The following is a 19797-nucleotide window of genomic DNA, read 5'->3' as shown; positions in this document are numbered from 1 at the left end:
TCTAAAATCATGGAAATGTCTCAGAAGAAACTCCTTTCCCCTGAGGAACACCTGTTGATCTGTTGCAACTGTGTCATCATCCATGAGTCTCCATAGCTTCTACTGCTGTTTATCTTCAAGGTAATGTATCCCTTTTTACAAACCCTATACTGTACAATGATTTGTTAGGGGACCTCATAATACTATACTAACCAGAAAGTTTCATTACCTTGCCTTCAAATTCTCTGCAATTGTTTTAGAGACAAATTTTGAATGTGCGTGTGAAAGAGAATACATGCCTGAGGATGTTATTTTAATTGGTGGGTTGGGGCGAATGGTTACTGCTACAATTGCTTCTGCTGGGTTCAACTAATATTCCCCTGGCTGATTCTGCAGGCGCTGGAACAATTTGTATAGTGGGGGTGCTGCCAGACATTTAACTAAAGTCTAAACCCTGTATATAATGTAAACCACTTCAAGCCAGGGGGTGTCATGGCACCCCCAGCAGCCCTAGTTGCAGTACCTTTGCTCCAGCCAGTTCTCTGCAGTTTGGGTCTTGGAGTTTTTGCAAAGCAATTCTGTTTGCTTTCTGAGCCATTATCAACTAGCAGAAATCTGGTGACATTCACCTAACAATAAACCATACAAGCTTTTTTAAAAAGCACTAGCAAACTTTTGGATTTATAGCCTTAATGGTGACCTAGGAAGGAGAGGGGAAATAGTTGTGTTTGAACCCCTTTTTTGCTGCTGTGCAGTGTGTGAAGATGGAGTAATAGGGTTTTATTTTTTTAAAAGAATATTTTTCTCCTTATTTTTTCATTAAAAATGCTAGGTGAAATCTTGTCCGCATTAAACTCAATGGGGGCTGGATTTCACCTATCAAGAATATTATGTTTTATCATCTCTGTTTTTGCTGTTTTGTTTCTCCTTGGTCAACTGGAGAAAAGGATTAGGAGTTTTCTGTGCCTTTGGTTCAAGGAGTGAGATGTTGAATCTTTAACACACGCACGCACACATGACTTTTATCTGAATTTAGAGGTAAAGAGTTATTTACAAAAACAAATGGTTTATAAACAGGCTGCCTGAAGATCCCTTCCCCACTTCAATATTTATTTTCAGACTGTTGTCTTTTGTGTTATCCTAATCCCACGAGTTCTCCAATCATCCTTACTGTCCTCCAACAGAAACAGAGTAAATGAACCTGATAAAAACAAAAAAACTGGGGGAAAAGAATTTTATTAAAAAAAAAAAAGTTCAGGCTTTCTTTACATGTCCTAAGAATTCAAAACAAGAGCACAAACAGTCTCCTCCCTCTCTTTGGAGGTCACTTTAAAAACTCAGAAACTGGTGTCTGCTCCAAATCAAATACTGCAGCATCCTAAAACATACCAATATGTTGCACAATGACTTTTTAAAAAAATGATTTGCAGTTATCATTTTAACTTGGCAATTTTCCAGTTTAACATAGTGTCTCAATATAGGTTATCTATATTTTTAACAGCAAATGGATCTTACAGAACAATCAGAAATAGTGAAAAACGAATAGATTCTTTGGGATTCCAATCTTGCAATCCTTTTACTACTGGACACAGAGTGATATCCTGGACCCGTTGAAGTCAATGGGAGTTGTGCCATTGTCAGTGAAGCCAGGATTTCACCTGTACTGCTTATTACTGTGTAATCCCATTGGGTACAAGCACTCTGCCTGGTGATAAGTGATGCAGAATTAGGCCCTTGGCTTGGTGTACCTCATGTTTATTCACTGAACTGAAATGTGTTTCCATTTAGGCTTAAAGGGTTTTTTCCTTTTAATTCCACAGATCACAATAGAACAAAAGACTCCAAACATTTTACAATGTATTAATTTATCTCATAATAAAATCTATTTATAATGGGACTTTTGTGTCATATATTTTCCTTGCTAAAAGATAACTGCAGGCACTTTAAATCAAATGAATCAGAAACAAAGCCATTATAATTATAATCTCTCTACTTAAAGAGGAATCAGAACTTACATTTTCTAAGAATTTGGGTCAAGTTAATAGAAGCTATATATTTTCTTCTTAGAACACGAGAGGCTTTCCTACTTCTGAATGTCTCATCCATATGTTAAAAGCATATAAAAATTAATTGTTTTTGCTTTGCTGCCAGTGTATTGTGTGCAAAGAGAGGCTTTAAACCACAGCTGTGCACAGTAACAATTGTGAACTTTACTGGGTTGCAGATGTGGGACATCAGTAAACTAAATTAAATGTAGCTTAACTGAGCTTTAGAGTTTGGGTGTTTGATTACGTTTTATTTAGGTTCCCAGTTGTGCAGTATACAGCTCAACGCTTCCTCTGTCTGAGGATTTTCCTCAGATCCCAGGATTTATGTCATAGGGCAATGGCAAATATACAGATGCTCATAATGAGATTCAATAAAAGTAGGATCTAGAGCATGCCACCCATATAGGCTATCTGGGATAGCCATAAAAATGGAGCTCACCTATCAAAATCACATGTAAGGGCCCAATCGCACTAACACGTAATACAAGACATACTATTCACCATTGTCAAGAATTCCATTGAAATAAAGAGTGAAGTGAATCTATGGGACTACTTATGGCAGTAAGCATTACAGTTGTTACTCTGGGCCAGAACCTGCTAGCCTTGCTCTCATTAAGTAGTATCTTTCTTCATGAGAAGTCTATTGATTTCAGTGTCTACTTATAGAATAAATTACTCCTCAGCCTTGGTAAAGATGGTAGAATGTGGCTGTAAGTGTCTGCATACTTGGACCCTAAAAGACAGGACTGAGTCATTTTAGGAAAGAGATGTTGATGGTTTAATTGTGTCAGTTCATAAAAGGCCATTCACTAATAAGCAAAACTTGGGAGGAATTTTGTTTTGTGTTCCCTGCCTTCTGAATAGTTTATGAAAAATGATCCTTTCCCTTTTAATACTTCCAACTATTAGAGCTGGTTGAAACATTTTCAATGAATCTTTTTTCCTGTCAAAGAGTGCTGTTTTGTGAAAAAACCAGTGTGTTTCCATGAAACTTTTCAATTTCAGTAAAGACTTCATCGGGAAGGTTTCTCAGGTCCAGGAGAAAGAGAGAGAGACTAACTGAACCACCCCAGAATACCTAATAGACTGGTTACTAGAGCATTTGCCTGTGTTGCGACAGTCCCACATTGAAGTCCCTGCTCTAAACCAGGAAGAACAGGGACTTGAACTTGGGTCTCCCTATCCTGGGTGAGTGCCCTAACCACTGGGCTTTGGGCTGGTCTAGTCATGTTTTTTTTGTAAAAAGATTCAAAAGCTCTAATTTTCTTTCTATTGTGGAATGAAAATAAATGTTGAAACCTCAAAAATTTTCACAAAATGGAATGGTGGTTGTTATCCAGCTTGCCTTACTTCTAACTTAACATCTTACCTGTTTAAAAAAATATCATCTAACATAGATGCACACTAATTAATCTTAATATTTCATTATATACTTATTTAATTAAAATAAAAATTAACTTAGAGAGAGCAGCAGATGTGTTATGTAGGAGATATTACTGGGTTTAATGTTAACTGTTAGAATATGTATCCCATTGTGTAGTATGTATTGTAGTTTTAATAGCAAAATGTTTACAAAACATGTACATTGATTGTTTTAAAAGTGAATTTATTAGAAGTTAGTCCTGCCAGGCACTGGGTGTTCTGATGTCAAATGGAATTGAGGGTGCTCATCACCTCCGAAGAGGCTCTCAGCAGCTCACAAGATCAAGTCCCAAATGAGCAATTAATAATTCTAAAGCTTTCATATGAGTCAATACAGCAGATAAAGCATGTGGGATGTTCAAGTAATATATGCAATATACTGACAAGTTAAGCATCCATAGTATTTTGTGGGTGTACTGTACTTTTACAAAGAATGTGCTTACAAATCCAAATGTCTTTAAATCATCCAGCTCATGTTTACTGTAGCTAATAGCCAAAGTGTCTTATGGCAAACTAATCTCTGAGTCTGCATTAGATTTTGTTCATATATTCATTTCAGTGTTTTGTATGATGGTGGTGCTGTTGTGCTCTGATTTTGTACTTTGTTTTAACAAGGTTCACCACCTTCACTGCTCTTTCACCATACAACAAGCTACAAAGGTCAGTGGTCTTCTGAACCAGCATGTCTGTTGTCCTGTTAGTTAACGCAGTCTTGTTTCTTTTGACTTGACTTGTGAGAGTTCAGAATTCAACTGCATCAACAATGGATAGCAATGATTCAGTCGAGTAATATCAAAAACAGCAAAAGAGCTGGGTATTTGTCCCATTAATTAAGTTTAGATGAAGAATAGAATTATTTCCCTAAATATTATATTCTATCAGAAATGAATGTTTTTATAATATTTTGGAAATATGAAATAAAATAAACAGATGTACACACATGCAAAACAACATACACTCACTTGAGTAATCCTAGAGACCCAATTCAGTAAGAAGTAATAGCCAGCTACTTTAACTCACAGGCCTCAAAAATGGGTCTTCTGCATCTTGCTCAAGGCTCTATAGATGTCTTTTGTACAAAAATAAAACCCGAAGAAGGTGACTGCTGTCTCTGAAGAATGAATTTGTATGTTTGGAAAATCTCTCTTAGCTGGCTAGTGTTAGTCTTACCTGTAAAGGAAAATTTGGAACGAAGAAAAGAGAAAATACAATGCAGTACTGCCTTCAGTGGTTTTTACCATGCCTTGTCTTATTATTGTTACTTCTCCTGATTCACGCATTATGGGACAGATTTTAAAAAGAGCTATGGATAGGGATCTAGGGGGTTGTTTTACTAGTGAAAATTAATTAACAGTAAAATAACATTGACTCTCAATCTGGTGCAATTTGATATTATTTCCATGAGTCCTGATGCAGGAATACCAACCCCAAGTATTCAGAAATAATGACTCAAGACCCTAAAATCATATGAACGGCTTAAAAATCATGAAATTTTAAAAATAATATATTTTGGGTCTTTTTATTTATCTTACATAGGAGCCTTTAGGGTAGATGTTTTCCAGCTTTTCTGCACAACCATGAGGACTGGAAGCTTATTTTTTGTTTTAAAAAGAAAGTGGAGATCACCTTAATTACCTGATGCTAGGAGCTTGGGTTTCAAGACAAACATCAAATATTGGGAGACTTGCTATAAAATCACAAAAATTGGCAACATTACCTGGAAGGTTGGTGCTTCAGAAAATGTTGTCATAGAAACAGTCTGTCAGTGTGGCCAGTGCTGAAATATTATCCTTGGAAATCCTATTGTTAGAAGAGTAGTTCTGGAACGGATATAGCAAAAATATGACAGGGCTTTGTGAATTACAAAAGTGCAAGTAGCAAGATTCTGATTCACCTGTTGGTTAATGTGATCCCTTACTTGAATGCACCTATATCTAAAGGATGATAATTTGAGACATCTCATATGTTTAGAGTGGCCTAATCAAGTCCTATGTTCTTGCAGTTACGTTTTTTCCTCCTTTTCAGCATTTGACTGAGGTAATGCCCTCTAGTGTTTTTAGTATTTTTTTAAAAATAAAGCACTAGCAATCAGATTAAACTGTAATTAAAATGATTTATGAAAAGGAACCAATGCTAATATAGTAAAAGGTGCTCACATGCCACACAGTGATAAATGGTTGCACAAGAGAGAGAGAGAGGCACTTTACTCTAGTGGACTGAGCTTGTGACAAGGAACACCTCCCTTCTAATCCAATCTCTGCCACTGATGTGTATTGAGACTGATTCTTCACCAATTAACTCATTGAGAGTTTTTCATTGAGTTCAATGGCAGGAGTATCAGGCATTTTGTGAGCTTGTGGGAGACATTTATACTAAGGCCTTATCCTTCAAATTCTGCATCCAAGGAACTCCTGTTGAAGACCAGTGGGAGTTATGCACACACCCAGCTTGCAAGAACAGGCCTTAGTCTCTCCATGACCCTGATTCAAGAAGGAATGTAAGCATAAGCCTAATATTAAGAACATGAAGTCAACTGGACTGCTCCTGTGCTTAACATGAGATATCAACTGATGTACCAAGTTTGTTTCCACAACAAAAAAATGAGAATATTATTACTAATTATGTAGAAGGATACTATAAAGACTAGTTAGGTAGAGTATGTTGAGCACTTTGAAGATGAAATCTCTTTTCATAAATACCGCAAATTAATACTGTCTGCCCACAATATTCCTGTATATAACTGACAATTCTTAATGAGCTGGTTTGAAAAAAAATTGACCAAGCAATTTTCTGTCAGAAACATGTTGATTTTAGCTTAATTTTAATCATTTTGACTTTTAAGTTTTGTTTTGGTAAGGTAAAATGTTTTGTTTTGAGTTTTTCATATTTTAATATTATTTTATCCATTGTATTAAAAATCATATATTTAATATTTTGTCTTATAATGTTTCAACATTATTGAACCAAAACAAAACAAATGATGGTTCCAAATTGAAATTTTTTGGAATTTCCGTTCTGCAGGAAATGCCTATATTTCGAGAGATTGTTCCTGTTCAGAATAAAAACAAATTTGAAACGGCAGAATATCCTGCGGAATGGAAATTCCATTTTCTGACCAGCACTAGTGGTTAACATGTTGTTTGAAATAAAGACCTAACATTATTTCATTCATTAACTAATAGACCCTCCCCTTCCTCATGGTACATTCTGTTTACACCTGCTGAAGATTTAACTTGGCATTCCTAATTATTTTTTGTTTGAATGGGAGGAGACATCTTTTTTTAATCTCTCTCTGACATTGCTTCTTACATTTTAATCTATCTTTTCATGTATACTTTAATAGATACAATACGATAGGGCAGCATTCAAGTGGGACAGAAAAGCTTTAAAATAGGGATGCCCTGATTAAGAAAACAACATCAAAAAAACCAAACAACGAAGTGGGTTTCTGCCCACGAAAGCTTGTGCCCAATACATTTGTTAGTCTTTAAGGTGACACAGGACTCTTGCCATTTTGCTAAAAACAGACTAACACGGCTATCCTCTGGAACACAAAAAAACCCAAAAAATTTCAACAGTAGCTAAATTAATGATCTAAAACAATGCAGTTGTGCTACTAGAAAATTATAGGCCAGGCTTCTGCTGTACTACCTTACCCCACGGAGGACCATTGAGCCCCAAGCAAGGATTCATGCCAGGGGATGGCAAATTGTGTTTGCACTGCTGCTCTTCCTCATGAGTTCTAAGAACTCTGTAGTGATCAGGCTGCTGCAGGAGCCCCATCAGCAAAGGTTGTCTAAGAGATGAGGTGAAACAACATATTCCTGAGATGCCTTGCCCAACATCTCCTCTCCAGCCACTACTGTCCAATATTGGGACCCTTCCTAGTTGGCTATGAAGTCTCAAAGCGAATAGGAAGTGTGGGTCTCCTGCGGTAACTTCCAAGCAGATTTTCCAATACTGGTGGCTCAAATCCCATAAAATGCCAGCAAGACATGGCATACCCTTACAGCTGAATTGAAACCCCATAATGAACAATCCTGCAGTACATCTTACAACAGTAGGAACCACTAAACATAGACATGATTACATCAGAAAACTAGTGCTATGATCCTTATAATTACCTTAGTACAGTACAGAATGAGTAAAGACTTGTGCTGCAATCACCCTGTACAAAGAATTTTCACTGATTTCAAAGGGAGCTCTGGGTATGGAACAGCTGCAGCATGAGGCACAAAGTAATGAGATATTTAAAATAAAACACATAACATATTATATAGGAAGGGACTGCATAGAAAGAGAGTGTACAAAACGAGGCTGGAAATCACAACTCCTGAATTCTACTCCTAAATCCACCATTTACTCAATGTTACATGGGCTAAGTTTGTTAACTTTTTCTGTACTTCAGTTTACGCCAAGGTTTTGGTAATACTTAAATTCTTCACTGGGTTGTGAGGCTCAATTAATGCTTAAGGACAGCTTTGAGATCTTCAGATGCAAAGTGTTGGAAAAGTGCAGTATGTTGTTTTGTTGTTCATAGAAGTATGGATCACATTGGTAAAAGAACATAGATAAAATGTAAATCATAGATATCCAACACTGTGTATTTCTTTATAACATTTTAATAACTCATTTTTTTTAATCAAAGTAAACAGAATTATGGACAATACAAATTATTTTCTTACGTTATCAATAAAAGAGAATGTCAAATACATTAGATAGCAAAATAGAGCAGGGCTATGGCCATACATTGTAGGCTATTAGTTATGGTAGATATTTAATACATCTGTTTAGATTTGTACAAGTGCTGAGAAGGGCGTCTGTTCATATGGTCTGGGTACTCTTGACATAAGTAACAATATAACAGAAAATCCTTTAAGTGAAGCAGTTCAGTTCAGAAGAATCTACCACCAGTAAGTCAAACAAGTTTAAGAGATCAACCTTCTCATTCAACAATTCACCACCCTTATAATTCCTGCCTTCATCCCCCCATCCATTTTCAAATGCCTGGGAAAAAGATGAGCCTGGCAGTGTGCCCTAGAGGGCAGTCATCAGGTCTGGACTATTTTGAACCAAGGTAGGACAGAGAATACCAAAGCTGTAGGGCATTCACATGAAATGCCCTACCCGCTGTCGCTTCCTGTTTATTCCAGTGGTGGTCCAGCCTGAGCACCTCTGTTGATCTCTACTCTGGTGGTGTGGCACAGGAAGAGGGGCTGTCTCTTGTGTAGATAGTGAATGTCTTGCTGGTGGGAGATACTGTACTTACCATATGGGCTGCTACATATTGCACTAATTGCAGTTGGCTCCTGAAAGTTTAAAAGTGTAGCCTTATGTAGAGTGCATTGTCATTTCTAATCTGGTGGTGCCAAAAATAATGGATGACATTTACAGGGTCCACATCCAAAAGGAATGGTCACAGTCTCCAGGCTGAACATAAATGATAAAAAACTGAGCTACATATTGCTGCTACCTCATGTTGTGGTAGCACTTTATAGTTCAGCCAGATCCCTAGACTGCAAATCATGACCATCACGTGGTGGACAATGCCTCAGTTAAAGGGACAGACATTATTTTCACCATAGCCTCTGGTTGCTTCCTCCAAACAACTATCATTACCTCTATCTTGTCTGGTTTGAGGCTTAGCCAACTTGCTCTTGGTCATAGCCCACACTGTATTATTAATTCATGTGCTTCAGGATAACCATTATAATATTGATATTTTAGGTTTTTTTAATTTTTGGGAGTGACCAATGAGTTGATCACTGTGTCCTAGTCAATTAAATCAATTTTAGTGGTCAATTTGAAAATAAAGACCTCTTTATAGCGGTAAGTTTGTGTATTTTGAAACAAATAGACTGGTTGGCATCCACTCTATCACCTCTGCTCTTTTTGATAACTTTATTTCTTTAGATGATAAATTAATTTACTCCAGTAAAATAATTATTTCAAAATGGAAATGACCAGTGCTTACAGCACAAAAGCATTCATATTATTTAACATGATATTTAATGTAAACCTCATGTTTCCTATAATCTCCCACCCTTTGTTTGCCATCCATTGGAGTGCTACATCAAATTTAGGATCTGGTCACTGAAGAATAACAATAATAACTAGCTCTTATATAGTGCTTTTCATCAATGGATATCAAAGTGTTTCCCAATCTTTAATCTATTTATCCTCGCAACACCTGTGTGAGACATGGCAGTGCTATTATCCCCATTTTACAGCTGGGGAACTGAGGCAGAGAGAGGCTAAATGACTTGCCCATGTCTATGGGAAGTCTGCACAAGAAAGCCTTTAGGACATATTCTTATTTACACTAAAGCCCCTTTACACCACATTGGCAATGTAAAGGGATTTTAAAGTGGGTGTAATTTTCATTTATGCCCACTTTTAGACCCCTTGATGCTACCTAAGCAGTGTAAAGAGGCCTTTGTGTAAATGAGAATCAACGGCTTAGACTGTTAGAGCCTTGTGACATGGATCTCAACCTTTTTATTTGTCTAAAGAGATCATTTACATGTTATGTGCTGTGGAGATGATAATCATAATTTTGGAACTATACACACACACACATAGGTTAATCAGATAACAAGTGTGAAAAATCGGGAGTTGGGGGGGGGGGGAGGGTAATAGAAGCCTACATAAGACAAGCCCCGAATATCAGGATTGTCCCTATAAAATTAGTACATCTGGTCATCCTATGACACATACATACATACACACTACTCTTACTAAAATATCATGGTTCCCATGCTCTCAACATTTTTGACTTTGCAAAACTGTTTAGGATGTCTGTTTACTACCAGGGACTTCAACAGGATTGACAACACATTTTGGTTGGAAAGTAAAATGTTTATATTTTCCAGTATACTATCTGAGACTGCAGTATCTGGTGTGTGTGTGTATGTGTTTTGACACACAATTCCAGTCTATATATATAGTACTTATATAAATATTATATTCTTATGTAAAAGTGTAATATACGTGAAAATTGGATTCTTAGCTATTTTACTGCATAAAGATTAACTTAAATGGCTTCAATGACTCAAAAGAGTTTTGATAGTCAGTGACCAGATTCAAATTAACACCCAATAAAAAAATGACATGTATTCAGTTATAGTCTAGCTCAGAGAAGCTTAGCCTTATGGTAGCAGAAGATGAAAATGCATTATGGAGATAAGCAGTCAACCTCCTTAGGCTAGATAAAAATGTACTAAAAGGAAAGACAGAAAAGAATCTCTGTATGTTAAAGACATGGGCTGACTCTGTAGCTCTTCCAGGTTGCAAGCACTTAGGTGTGATTAAAAGCAGTATCAATGAAATATGAGTGCATTTTACTATTCCCGACCATATTATATCACTTGATATTGAATGTGCCCCTTCTGTATCTAAGGAAGAAGCATGAATTAAATTAATAAAATAGATGAAGATAAGGGACAAGCTTGTGTTATGCTCTCTATATCATGGTTGCATATTTCAGCACTATTCTGGTACAGTCTGTATAGTATGGTGACATTGTCATTAAGATGTTTCGCTCTGAGTCAGTTTCACTTCAGAAAATATAAATATTATACCAAAAGCACAATGTTAGTCTTGTCCCTTTTTTGAGGAATAGGTGAAGCTTTCAAATAAAATCAGAACTGACCCAAATGATTATTGATTAGTATAATACTTACTAATATTTATTTATCTATTTCTTGTGGCACGTGTACTCTGAGAATAGTAAAGCACTTACAAACCTTAATTAAGCACAATGACCTCATTGAAGCAGCTGGGTATTATGCTACCCATAATACAGTTGGAAAAATGATGATCAAGCAAAATAAACAATTTATCAGGATTATACAATGAGTCAGTGTCAGAGCTGGGACTGGAACCCAAGAGTCCTGTGAGTCCACTCCATTTCTAACAACTAGATAACACGCCCAAAAATGAACCTGAAAAAAGAAAGCACTGATCTTTTTTTGTGGTTTGTAAATGTCTAGTGAATTTTTTTAAATTGTTTTGCAAAACTTGTACTATTTGGTTTTAGGTGGAACTAGGTAGCCAGGTATTTTGACAGAATTGTCTTTCTTACATGGTTGATATGAGCAAGCACTAAAGAGGCTATTTGAAAGAAAATCTGTACCTGTGAGATTTCCAGCATAGTTTCTGACAAAAGGAGTCTAGATAAGCATCCACATCACTGAGCTGAAATGTAATAATATAGTCCTTTGCATAACTCTAGCACTTGATATAGAAGGCTCTCAAAGCACTTTAAAAATGTTAATGAATGAAGCCTACCAAACCCTAGTGGCATTATTAGCTTTGTTGTACAGAAGGGATAACTGAGAATAGAGAAGTTAAGTGACTCCCTCAAGGACACAGCAAGTCAGTCTCAGAGTCTCTGAGCTCTGATCCTGCAAACACTAAGGCAGGATCTTAACATGATTCCTGGGAGTTATCCCACAGAAGTTAAGCATGTGCACATTTGCAGGATTGGGGCCATAGTCCTGTTTTCCCAGAAGCTGGGAGTCTATGACAGGGGATGATGACACTTGATGATTGCCTGTTCTGTTCATTCCCTCTGTAGCATGGGCATTGGCCACTGCCAGAAGACAGGATTCTGGGCTAGATGGACCATTGGTCTGACCCAGCATGGCCATTCTCATGTTCTTATGTAACCACTAGGCAGTGCTCCCTCTTTTGCTAATTATTTTGCTATGTAGTAAACATCCATGATGGTAGCTTAGGAAAAATTCTAATTTTTAGTTATTTTAAGTTCCCAATTTTATGGATTTTCATTTAATTTAAGCAACATTTTATTTAAACATGTCTGCATCTGCAGATATTGTGTTTCCTGTGCTAAATGTGGGAAGCTGGACTTTTAAAAGAAACAGTGCTGTCTTTTAATCTTTAATCGGTTTAACCTTTCCAGGAACACATGGGCAGTTTTAACGGGCTGTGATATTATCTAAAAACATTTATTATTCAAATATTGCTATTCTTCATAAAGTGAAATAAAATGTAATTATTTTTATGTGTAAAGTAATAAATGACCTTGTAAATAAAAATCAAACGCAGAGACCACAGCTTCTAGTATATAGCTATCAGGGAACAAACAACATATTAATTCTTGTCTAACACTTTTTATCATATGGAGTGATTTGCAAGAAGGTTTCTTCTGTTTGATAGTTTTAATGGTAAGGAACAGTAGGTGAGAGAGTTATTTTCCTGAATTTGAGTTTCTTGAGATTATTGGATCACAAACCTTTATTTAAAGCATTATTTTGTATTTGGTATGAAGACTCCTAACAAAAACTTTCTTTCAATTTGATTGAAGCTTCTATCCATTATGTAGTAATTATATAGGAGCTCATTTGAAATACAAAATGAAGTCCAAAATAAGAACTGATAAGAATCCATAAAGGAAAAAAGGGGTCTTAATTTTGGCCTAGAATCGCCATTGCTTTTGCCAGTAAAAATAAATAAAATCAGCTGTTTGGAAGAGGCAGAAAATCACTGTTTATGAATTTTATTTTTTTCCTTGGCAGTCTCTTTCAGTCATATAGTATTTAGACAGAATCATACATTCTGTGCATTGTACATGATAAATGCTTGAATTATATATTGTAAACAAACTTTTTGTTGATGTTAAACATAATCGTCAGCCAGTGCAATGTCATGGAAAATCATATATATTCACCAGTAGTTTAAAGAGGCAGTAACAAAATCAAAGTCTATCAGTCACAGAGCTAATACAAAAAGAACAAACAAAACGGGATAATAACCATAGTGAGGATGACCATTGGCTTTACTATGTTCATTACGAAGCAATCATGTATCTTCTAGGAGTATAAATACAACTCAGGGAGGATTCAAAGTTTGTTTTAGAAAGAACATATAAGACCCATGTTTCAGTTCTTCCAACTGTGTGGCAAAATTAACTGGCATGGACCCTGCTGGCTTTTTAATATTCAATTAAATCAATTCAATTAAAGGCAAATATCTGACTGAATTCAGCAGTAATTATGCTGATGTTAAGACTGCAGGGTCAGGCTTTATAGTAGTGTTAGGAGGATCAGAATCTCTCCATTCTGAGAAAACTGTTTCTCCTCGTAGCAAACAGTAGACAAGTCTGGCCTGTTTCTTGAGTGCTAAGTTCAATAACTTGGAATTCTCTACAAAAACAAATAGTGGACATGACATTAAGGTACAGCCCAATAACTGTCTGAACAGATTCCCCACAGTTTTAAAATATATTTTCATTTATTCATTTTCAGAGAGAGATTAAACAACCAATAATAATAGCAAATAATAGCAATAATAATAGCAAATGATCCAGTAATGTCTGTAAGAGCTCTATATAAAGTGGCCTAATTGATAGAGAATATTAGAATAGGACTTGGGAAACCTGGGTTATGTTCCTGGCTTGGTCACTGGCCTGCTGTGTGACCTTGGGCAAGTCACCTCACCTCACTGTGCCTCAGTTTCCTCAGCTGTAAAATGGGGATAATGATACTGACCTCCTTTGGAGAGCACTTTGAAATCTACTGATAAAAAGCACTATATAAAAGTGAAATATTATTGTTATTTTATTAGAAGCTCAAAGAAGATGGCCAGTTATTATAGTTGTTCCACAAACCTGAAAACATAAATATTTAAAAAAAAATCTGTTTATAAAGAGAATAATGTTGCAATGATATAAAGTTGTATTTGATTAATATTTAATTAAATTAGTCTGCACACTGGACAAAATATTCTAGATGCACAGCACATTCATTTTCATATAAAAATAATAATTTATCAGATTACAAAAAATACTAGAGATGAGTTGGAACCTACCTCTCAGAATTTTAACGCTACAGAATTTTAGGAAGTTTGAAATCTGGACCTGAATTTGCAGCTGTGGTCTAGCCCTAAACTGAAAATAACCAACCAATAAAATCATGACCTGCAAAGGAATTTTTTTTTTTTTTTAAATTGGCCTTGTTCCATTTTTTTCTTCCTTGTTTTGTTTAAAGAAAAGTTATGGCCTGAAAAGTTATGTCTGTTTTTATTTAAAGGGTTTTTTTCCCTACTTGATTTTTGCTTTATCAGGAATGTCAGGTTTAGTCTGAATTTTGCTGGAGGGTGTCTGGAGCTGGAATGTTGACTGTGAGCTCCACCATCAATATTGAACCTTTAACAAAAGCATTATTTATCCAAAATATTAATTAGCCATTGAAGTTTAATATGCTTTAATAAAAGCAAACAAAAACCAAAGAGTTTTGAACAAATACAACTGATATTTTCTTCCCCTCTCTTTTGTTTAACTTTTACCTTTGTGTGATGAAACTAGTTCTCCAAGTCTGGGCTTTCCAGACTAAACAGGCCCGGAAGAATGGCTTTTGTAAAACCCAAGCCTAACTAAATAAATAAACAAACAAAACACTTTTCCATGTTTTCAGGCCTTCTTTATATAAAAAAGAGCAGAAAGCCTTCTTCCCTTTTTCCACCCAGCTTCTCCTGTCATTTTTAACCAAAAGTACATTTCAATCAGAGGAAAAGTTATAATATAAGAATTGCCAGCTATTAGCTCTCATTGAGCTCTTTTTGTTACGATTAGGAGAAAAATGTCCATGTTTTGTAGCAGATTTTCAAAACAGGCTCAAATTTGTCAGCATCTAAAAAGTTACATTTCAAAACAAGTTCTGAAAACATTGACACATTTTGTGTTCTGTGATATGATTTGGCCTGTCAAATAGCAGCACGTTCTGTTTAGACTTGACAGGACGTATCATTTTGTGCAGTATTGTGCCACAACCCGTATGCCAGGAATTTAACACAAAAAAGACACTGAAAGTGAATAACTATCCAAAGTATTTGAATTGCTCCTAAAAATATAATCTCCAAATTTCCAGTGTCAACCTCCAGATTGTTTTCAGAAGGTTGTCACTTTCCTTGTTAGAAGGAAAGTGAGAACATAGACTGTCAAAGGTTTTTTTCAGTTTAATGTGCATAATGTATTCCCTCAATTCATCTGTGGGATAAATACTATTAAATAAATATTCTTTGCTTTTTGTGTATTTCATTTTACTTCCTTACCGGTTATATAATGTATAGTTTAGCAAAACCCTGAAGAATGTTTGGAGTTACAAGTCTTCTGTAAAGAAATAGCCACACACTGGAGTTGATGCAAACAAGGCACTTACCATCTGAGAGAAGTGTTAACACTTTATTTACATTTACATTAAAATGGAAACTTATTTATGCTTTATGTTTCTGAGAGGTGTGTGGTACATCTGCAGAGGTCTATTGTTTATTCATGCTGTAAATCCTTTGAAATGTGTTAAAATGCTTCCCACTCATTATAAAAATCCTGCCACCCATGGATTAGGACTTTGATGTCACCAATCCTGCTTCAAAGGGTTCTTTCAATGCTATTAATCACAGTTTAGCCTCTGAAGATATAGCCAGAGAAAACATTTGGACATCTTGTGCTAGACTTGCTAAAACTTTGAAATGTATGGTGTGTCTTGCATATGCAGTCCACATCACTTCCTCTCGCTTCTCTGAATCTTTATTTTGAAAAGTTATTTTATGTTATTCTGTAAATAGAACTGAAAATGTTTCGGGTGATTCATACTGTACTTTTAAAAAATGTAAACATGTCATTCAATTTACTCCACAGTAAAACAATGTGGTTTGACCAAGGAGTCCAAGTAGTCTTTAAAAATCCCAAAAGACAATAGCATTTAGGATTAAGTCAGCCTGTGTGTCAAAAGGTCAAAAAAGAGATTGTTTTATCATTTTCTCATCTCTTTCATTAGTTTGTGAATTCTTAGATGCCATCTAAGCACATCAGGGTCCATGTGATTTCATACTAAATAGCTTTATTTCCTCTATTTCTCACTCTCTCAAAACTTTGATTCACTGATAAATTGATTACTAGCAATTGAACTGTTATGCCTTTGTGCTGCTGCTGTTTTAATCAACTCAATACACTACGGCCATTTACATGCCTCCTTATCACTGACTTTATTCCTCTTAAATCACACTGTACCCTGGTATCTCTTCTTTGTTTCCCTACCGTTGCTGAATGCTCAGTGGTGTGGTGGAGCAGTGATGATCTGGGGTCAGCAGAAGAAGTGTGGTGATATCTGGTAGCATTCTCATTGCTGCTATTTAGACTGCTTTCTCTCCTTTCATGTTTTTCCTTCTCTGGGTTAAACTGCAACTGTTCTTTCAATTTGTGTTTCCATCTCTTTTAACAGGTAACTTGGCACAGGCAAGAGCCAGAGTGACAGCAGCATCTAGGTCTTTGCCTCCACAGATTAGTGCTGGGCGCATCAAGGTTAGTAATATTATATTACCTAGAGGCATTTGAAAAAGGAAAGAAAATTAGTCCGCAAATTTGCTGCTGTCAGTGAAGACGTACCCGAAGAGTGTGTAGCCTGGAAAGGAGGTTTAACTAGTTAGAATTTGGTTGGAGTTATGAAGGGCAAAATAGAAAACTGGCCCGTTCCTCTGCTTTATCCTACGTGTGAGTAAAAAACATTTGAAAGCGATGGACAGTCAATGTAGAACTGCTGAAAGGAAATGTTTCTTAATGGAAAATACAGTGGATCAGTTGAATTTGTTGCTGCTGGATTTTATCATGTAAATACTGTGGCAAGATTGTAAAAGGATGGGATAATTTTCTGACCATTAATAATGTTGCATCAAGCTCAGGCAATAAAGGAGAGAACCCTTGTGCGTCAGGTTGATAGTATTAAGAGTTCAGGAAGTGACTCTTTGTCCTTCCCTATATAGTCCCTATATATTCTGTAGTTCTGGCTAGATATATTATTGTTTGGGGTTGCTTGTTTGTTTGTGTTTGCCTACAATGCATATAATTAATAAATAATGGTAATAATAATAACTACACTAAAATAAGCTTCCAGGCTTGTTTTGTTTTGTTTTGCTTTTTTCTTCTGGCCCTTTTATAATATTCAGAGTTCATACCTAATACAAGACACAGTCATTCATATGTCACCCTGCAGCTAGTACACTTCACTATACTTGCAAATACAGTCTCAGGTTTCAGAGCTTTATTCTCTCACTGGTATAAACTCTTTTAATGCTGAAGGGAAGACAATGCCTATTATATTTCCTTGCAGGATAGCTCTTATACCCACATTGTCTTTCCAGGTTCAGCTACACCCATCACAAGCCATCTCTGCATACATTTTACTAATTCAGCCTGGGTAGATCAGAGCAACTCCTTGTCATGGCAGCTTTAGTAAAAACATTCAGTTAAACTAAATAAAATGTGAACTATTTATATCCAAACGCTTGAATTAGATTTAAAAAACAAAAACAAAAAAGAACCAATAGATGTGTAGAAAGGGATGCTAGCCCATATGACTAAAATAATTTAGAGCCAGGTTTTAGTCCAGGCAACTATTAGGCCTGGTGTGCACTTACCTGGCAATTCGGTGGCAGTCAACAGGAGTTACGCAAGCTATACAGAGTAACTTGAATAACTCCCGATGACTGCTGTGCTTCCCTTCTGCATGGCGTCTTCACAGCACTGCACCGATAGGAACCGTATTCCCATCGACGCAGCGCTACGCCACTTGAGGGGGTGGTTTTACTGCACCGCCTTCTGGCAGACATATTGCATCCTCATACCTCTTGGAGGCAACACTAATTATAGTAGCAACTTTTCCCTGTCCCCTTGCCTAAACAGCCAGAGCTCGATAGTGTGCTCCTATCTTTTATGTGACCTTATTCTGTGATTCAGATAGGAATGCTTAAAATAGTTGCCTGGCCAAAATAGTTCTGAAACAGTTCCCCATCCCTATCTATGGACATCCCTGATGCTCTGATTAGAACATTGATGTTTATGTGACCTCCCAAACGTTCGATGTTATCTGTGCTGATGAAGCATTTTTCCTGTGCTGTGTTACAGGGCTTTCCGTTAGCATCTTAAAAATAAATATCAAACTTCTCACAGATCTTTTTCTCTATTAATATAAGATGCATATGTAACTTTGGGCAAGGGAGAGCATCCCAGTTTACAGAACCATACTGAATATTTTACTGTCACCTTTAATGGAATCTAGTTGCCTTTGTACCATCTGTATCCTAAATCCAATCTTTCCTTTTGATTTCTTTCCCAGTATAAAGTCTGTTGTCTTGATCTAATACTACTTAGTGCTTCATTTCCTTTATATTTTGCATGCAGTCTCCTAAATACCTCCTTAAGGTAAGACACATAGTTACTGCAACTACTTTTAGAGTTCAAAAGAGTGGTCTTGGGCTTTGGAAATGATCCGTGAAGCGAAGTCCAGTAAGTGTAGCCCAAGTGTTGATAACAGCATTATTTGGTTCAAATGTTCATAGTTTATACAAATGCCACCTGTTCAGAGCAGATGGTAAACTGCCACAGAGCAAATGAACACTAAAATGTTTTTAATGCTCCATGCAAACCGTGTGCTGGTTGTTTTGTGTAATTTTGTTGAGCTGTAATACAGCAACACAATCTGCTTGTGATTGGATTTTCATTCACAAATTTTGGTTTGATTTTCATAAGAGCAGCTGTATTGACAATATAATTGAAATGTGTGAGGAACAATATACTTGCTGTCCATATCTACCCTCTAAAAATAACTTTGTGTTCTATGCTGAAATGCCATGAAAGTGGTATTATGAGCAATGGCAGTTCACTTGGGTGAGACATAGCATTGTTGAGCATCTAAACAGTCACAGAGGGTAATTAACAGCAATCCCAACAGTGGGCAGTCAAATACTTCTGAGTTCTGTGCCCACATTATCTCTTATATACTAAATTAACTGACAGTGGTAATTTTTCTGTGTGTTACAAAAACAGGGCAGCTATTTTACAATTCACTTCCTGACCTTCATCAACATTTCATTTCATTTACAAGTGTTAAAAACTGAGATTTTTTCCTTCCATTGGTTGAGGGAGAGAACTTTTAAAAAAAAATCAGTTTGCAAGGTAACTGTGTTTGCTCTGTGGGCCCAGTGCTATGTTACCATACAAAGAATCCAAAATCCCCCCTCCCCCTCCCGACTCTTGAGATGTATTTAGCAATCTGTGATGATTTAGTAAAAGGCTGGATTAACAGGATTATAAGGAGTCCTTATCCTGCCAGGAAGATATAGGTGAAGTACGGTTTGTTGCTTAGGGAAGGGGTTTGAGAGACCCAGCTCCTCAGACAGGAGCAATCAATATTGGTGTGAGAGAGATGTCACCCCTACTTTACAGGGTCCATTGAAAATCCAACAATTGCCTGGTCATTGCTATTATATCCTGTAGGTGTACCTACAGACATGAGTCCTTGTCTGTGCTTGGGGAAAAACAGGGTGTTAAACT

The 19797-nt window shown here is 36.4% G+C and overlaps 1 protein-coding gene across 1 annotated transcript in view; it reads left to right on the top strand.

Moving 5' to 3' along the window:
- Window positions 1-19797, top strand: part of MYO3B (myosin IIIB) — a 307358-nt gene that overhangs the window by 162691 nt on the left and 124870 nt on the right. Inside the window, exon 25 of the mRNA XM_067549868.1 lies at window positions 16691-16770. Within this exon, the coding sequence (XP_067405969.1) occupies window positions 16691-16770 (80 nt within the window). The remainder of the gene's footprint in view (window positions 1-16690; window positions 16771-19797) is intronic.

The sequence above is a fragment of the Emydura macquarii genome, unplaced genomic scaffold, assembly GCF_026122565.2.
Source record: "Emydura macquarii macquarii isolate MOO-44397 ecotype Brisbane River unplaced genomic scaffold, CSIRO-AGI_Emac_v2 contig_1253, whole genome shotgun sequence".
In the NCBI taxonomy this organism is placed as follows: Eukaryota; Metazoa; Chordata; order Testudines; family Chelidae; genus Emydura; species Emydura macquarii.
Note: the sequence above shows the minus strand (reverse complement) of the source record. Positions and strands in the feature narration are given on the sequence as shown.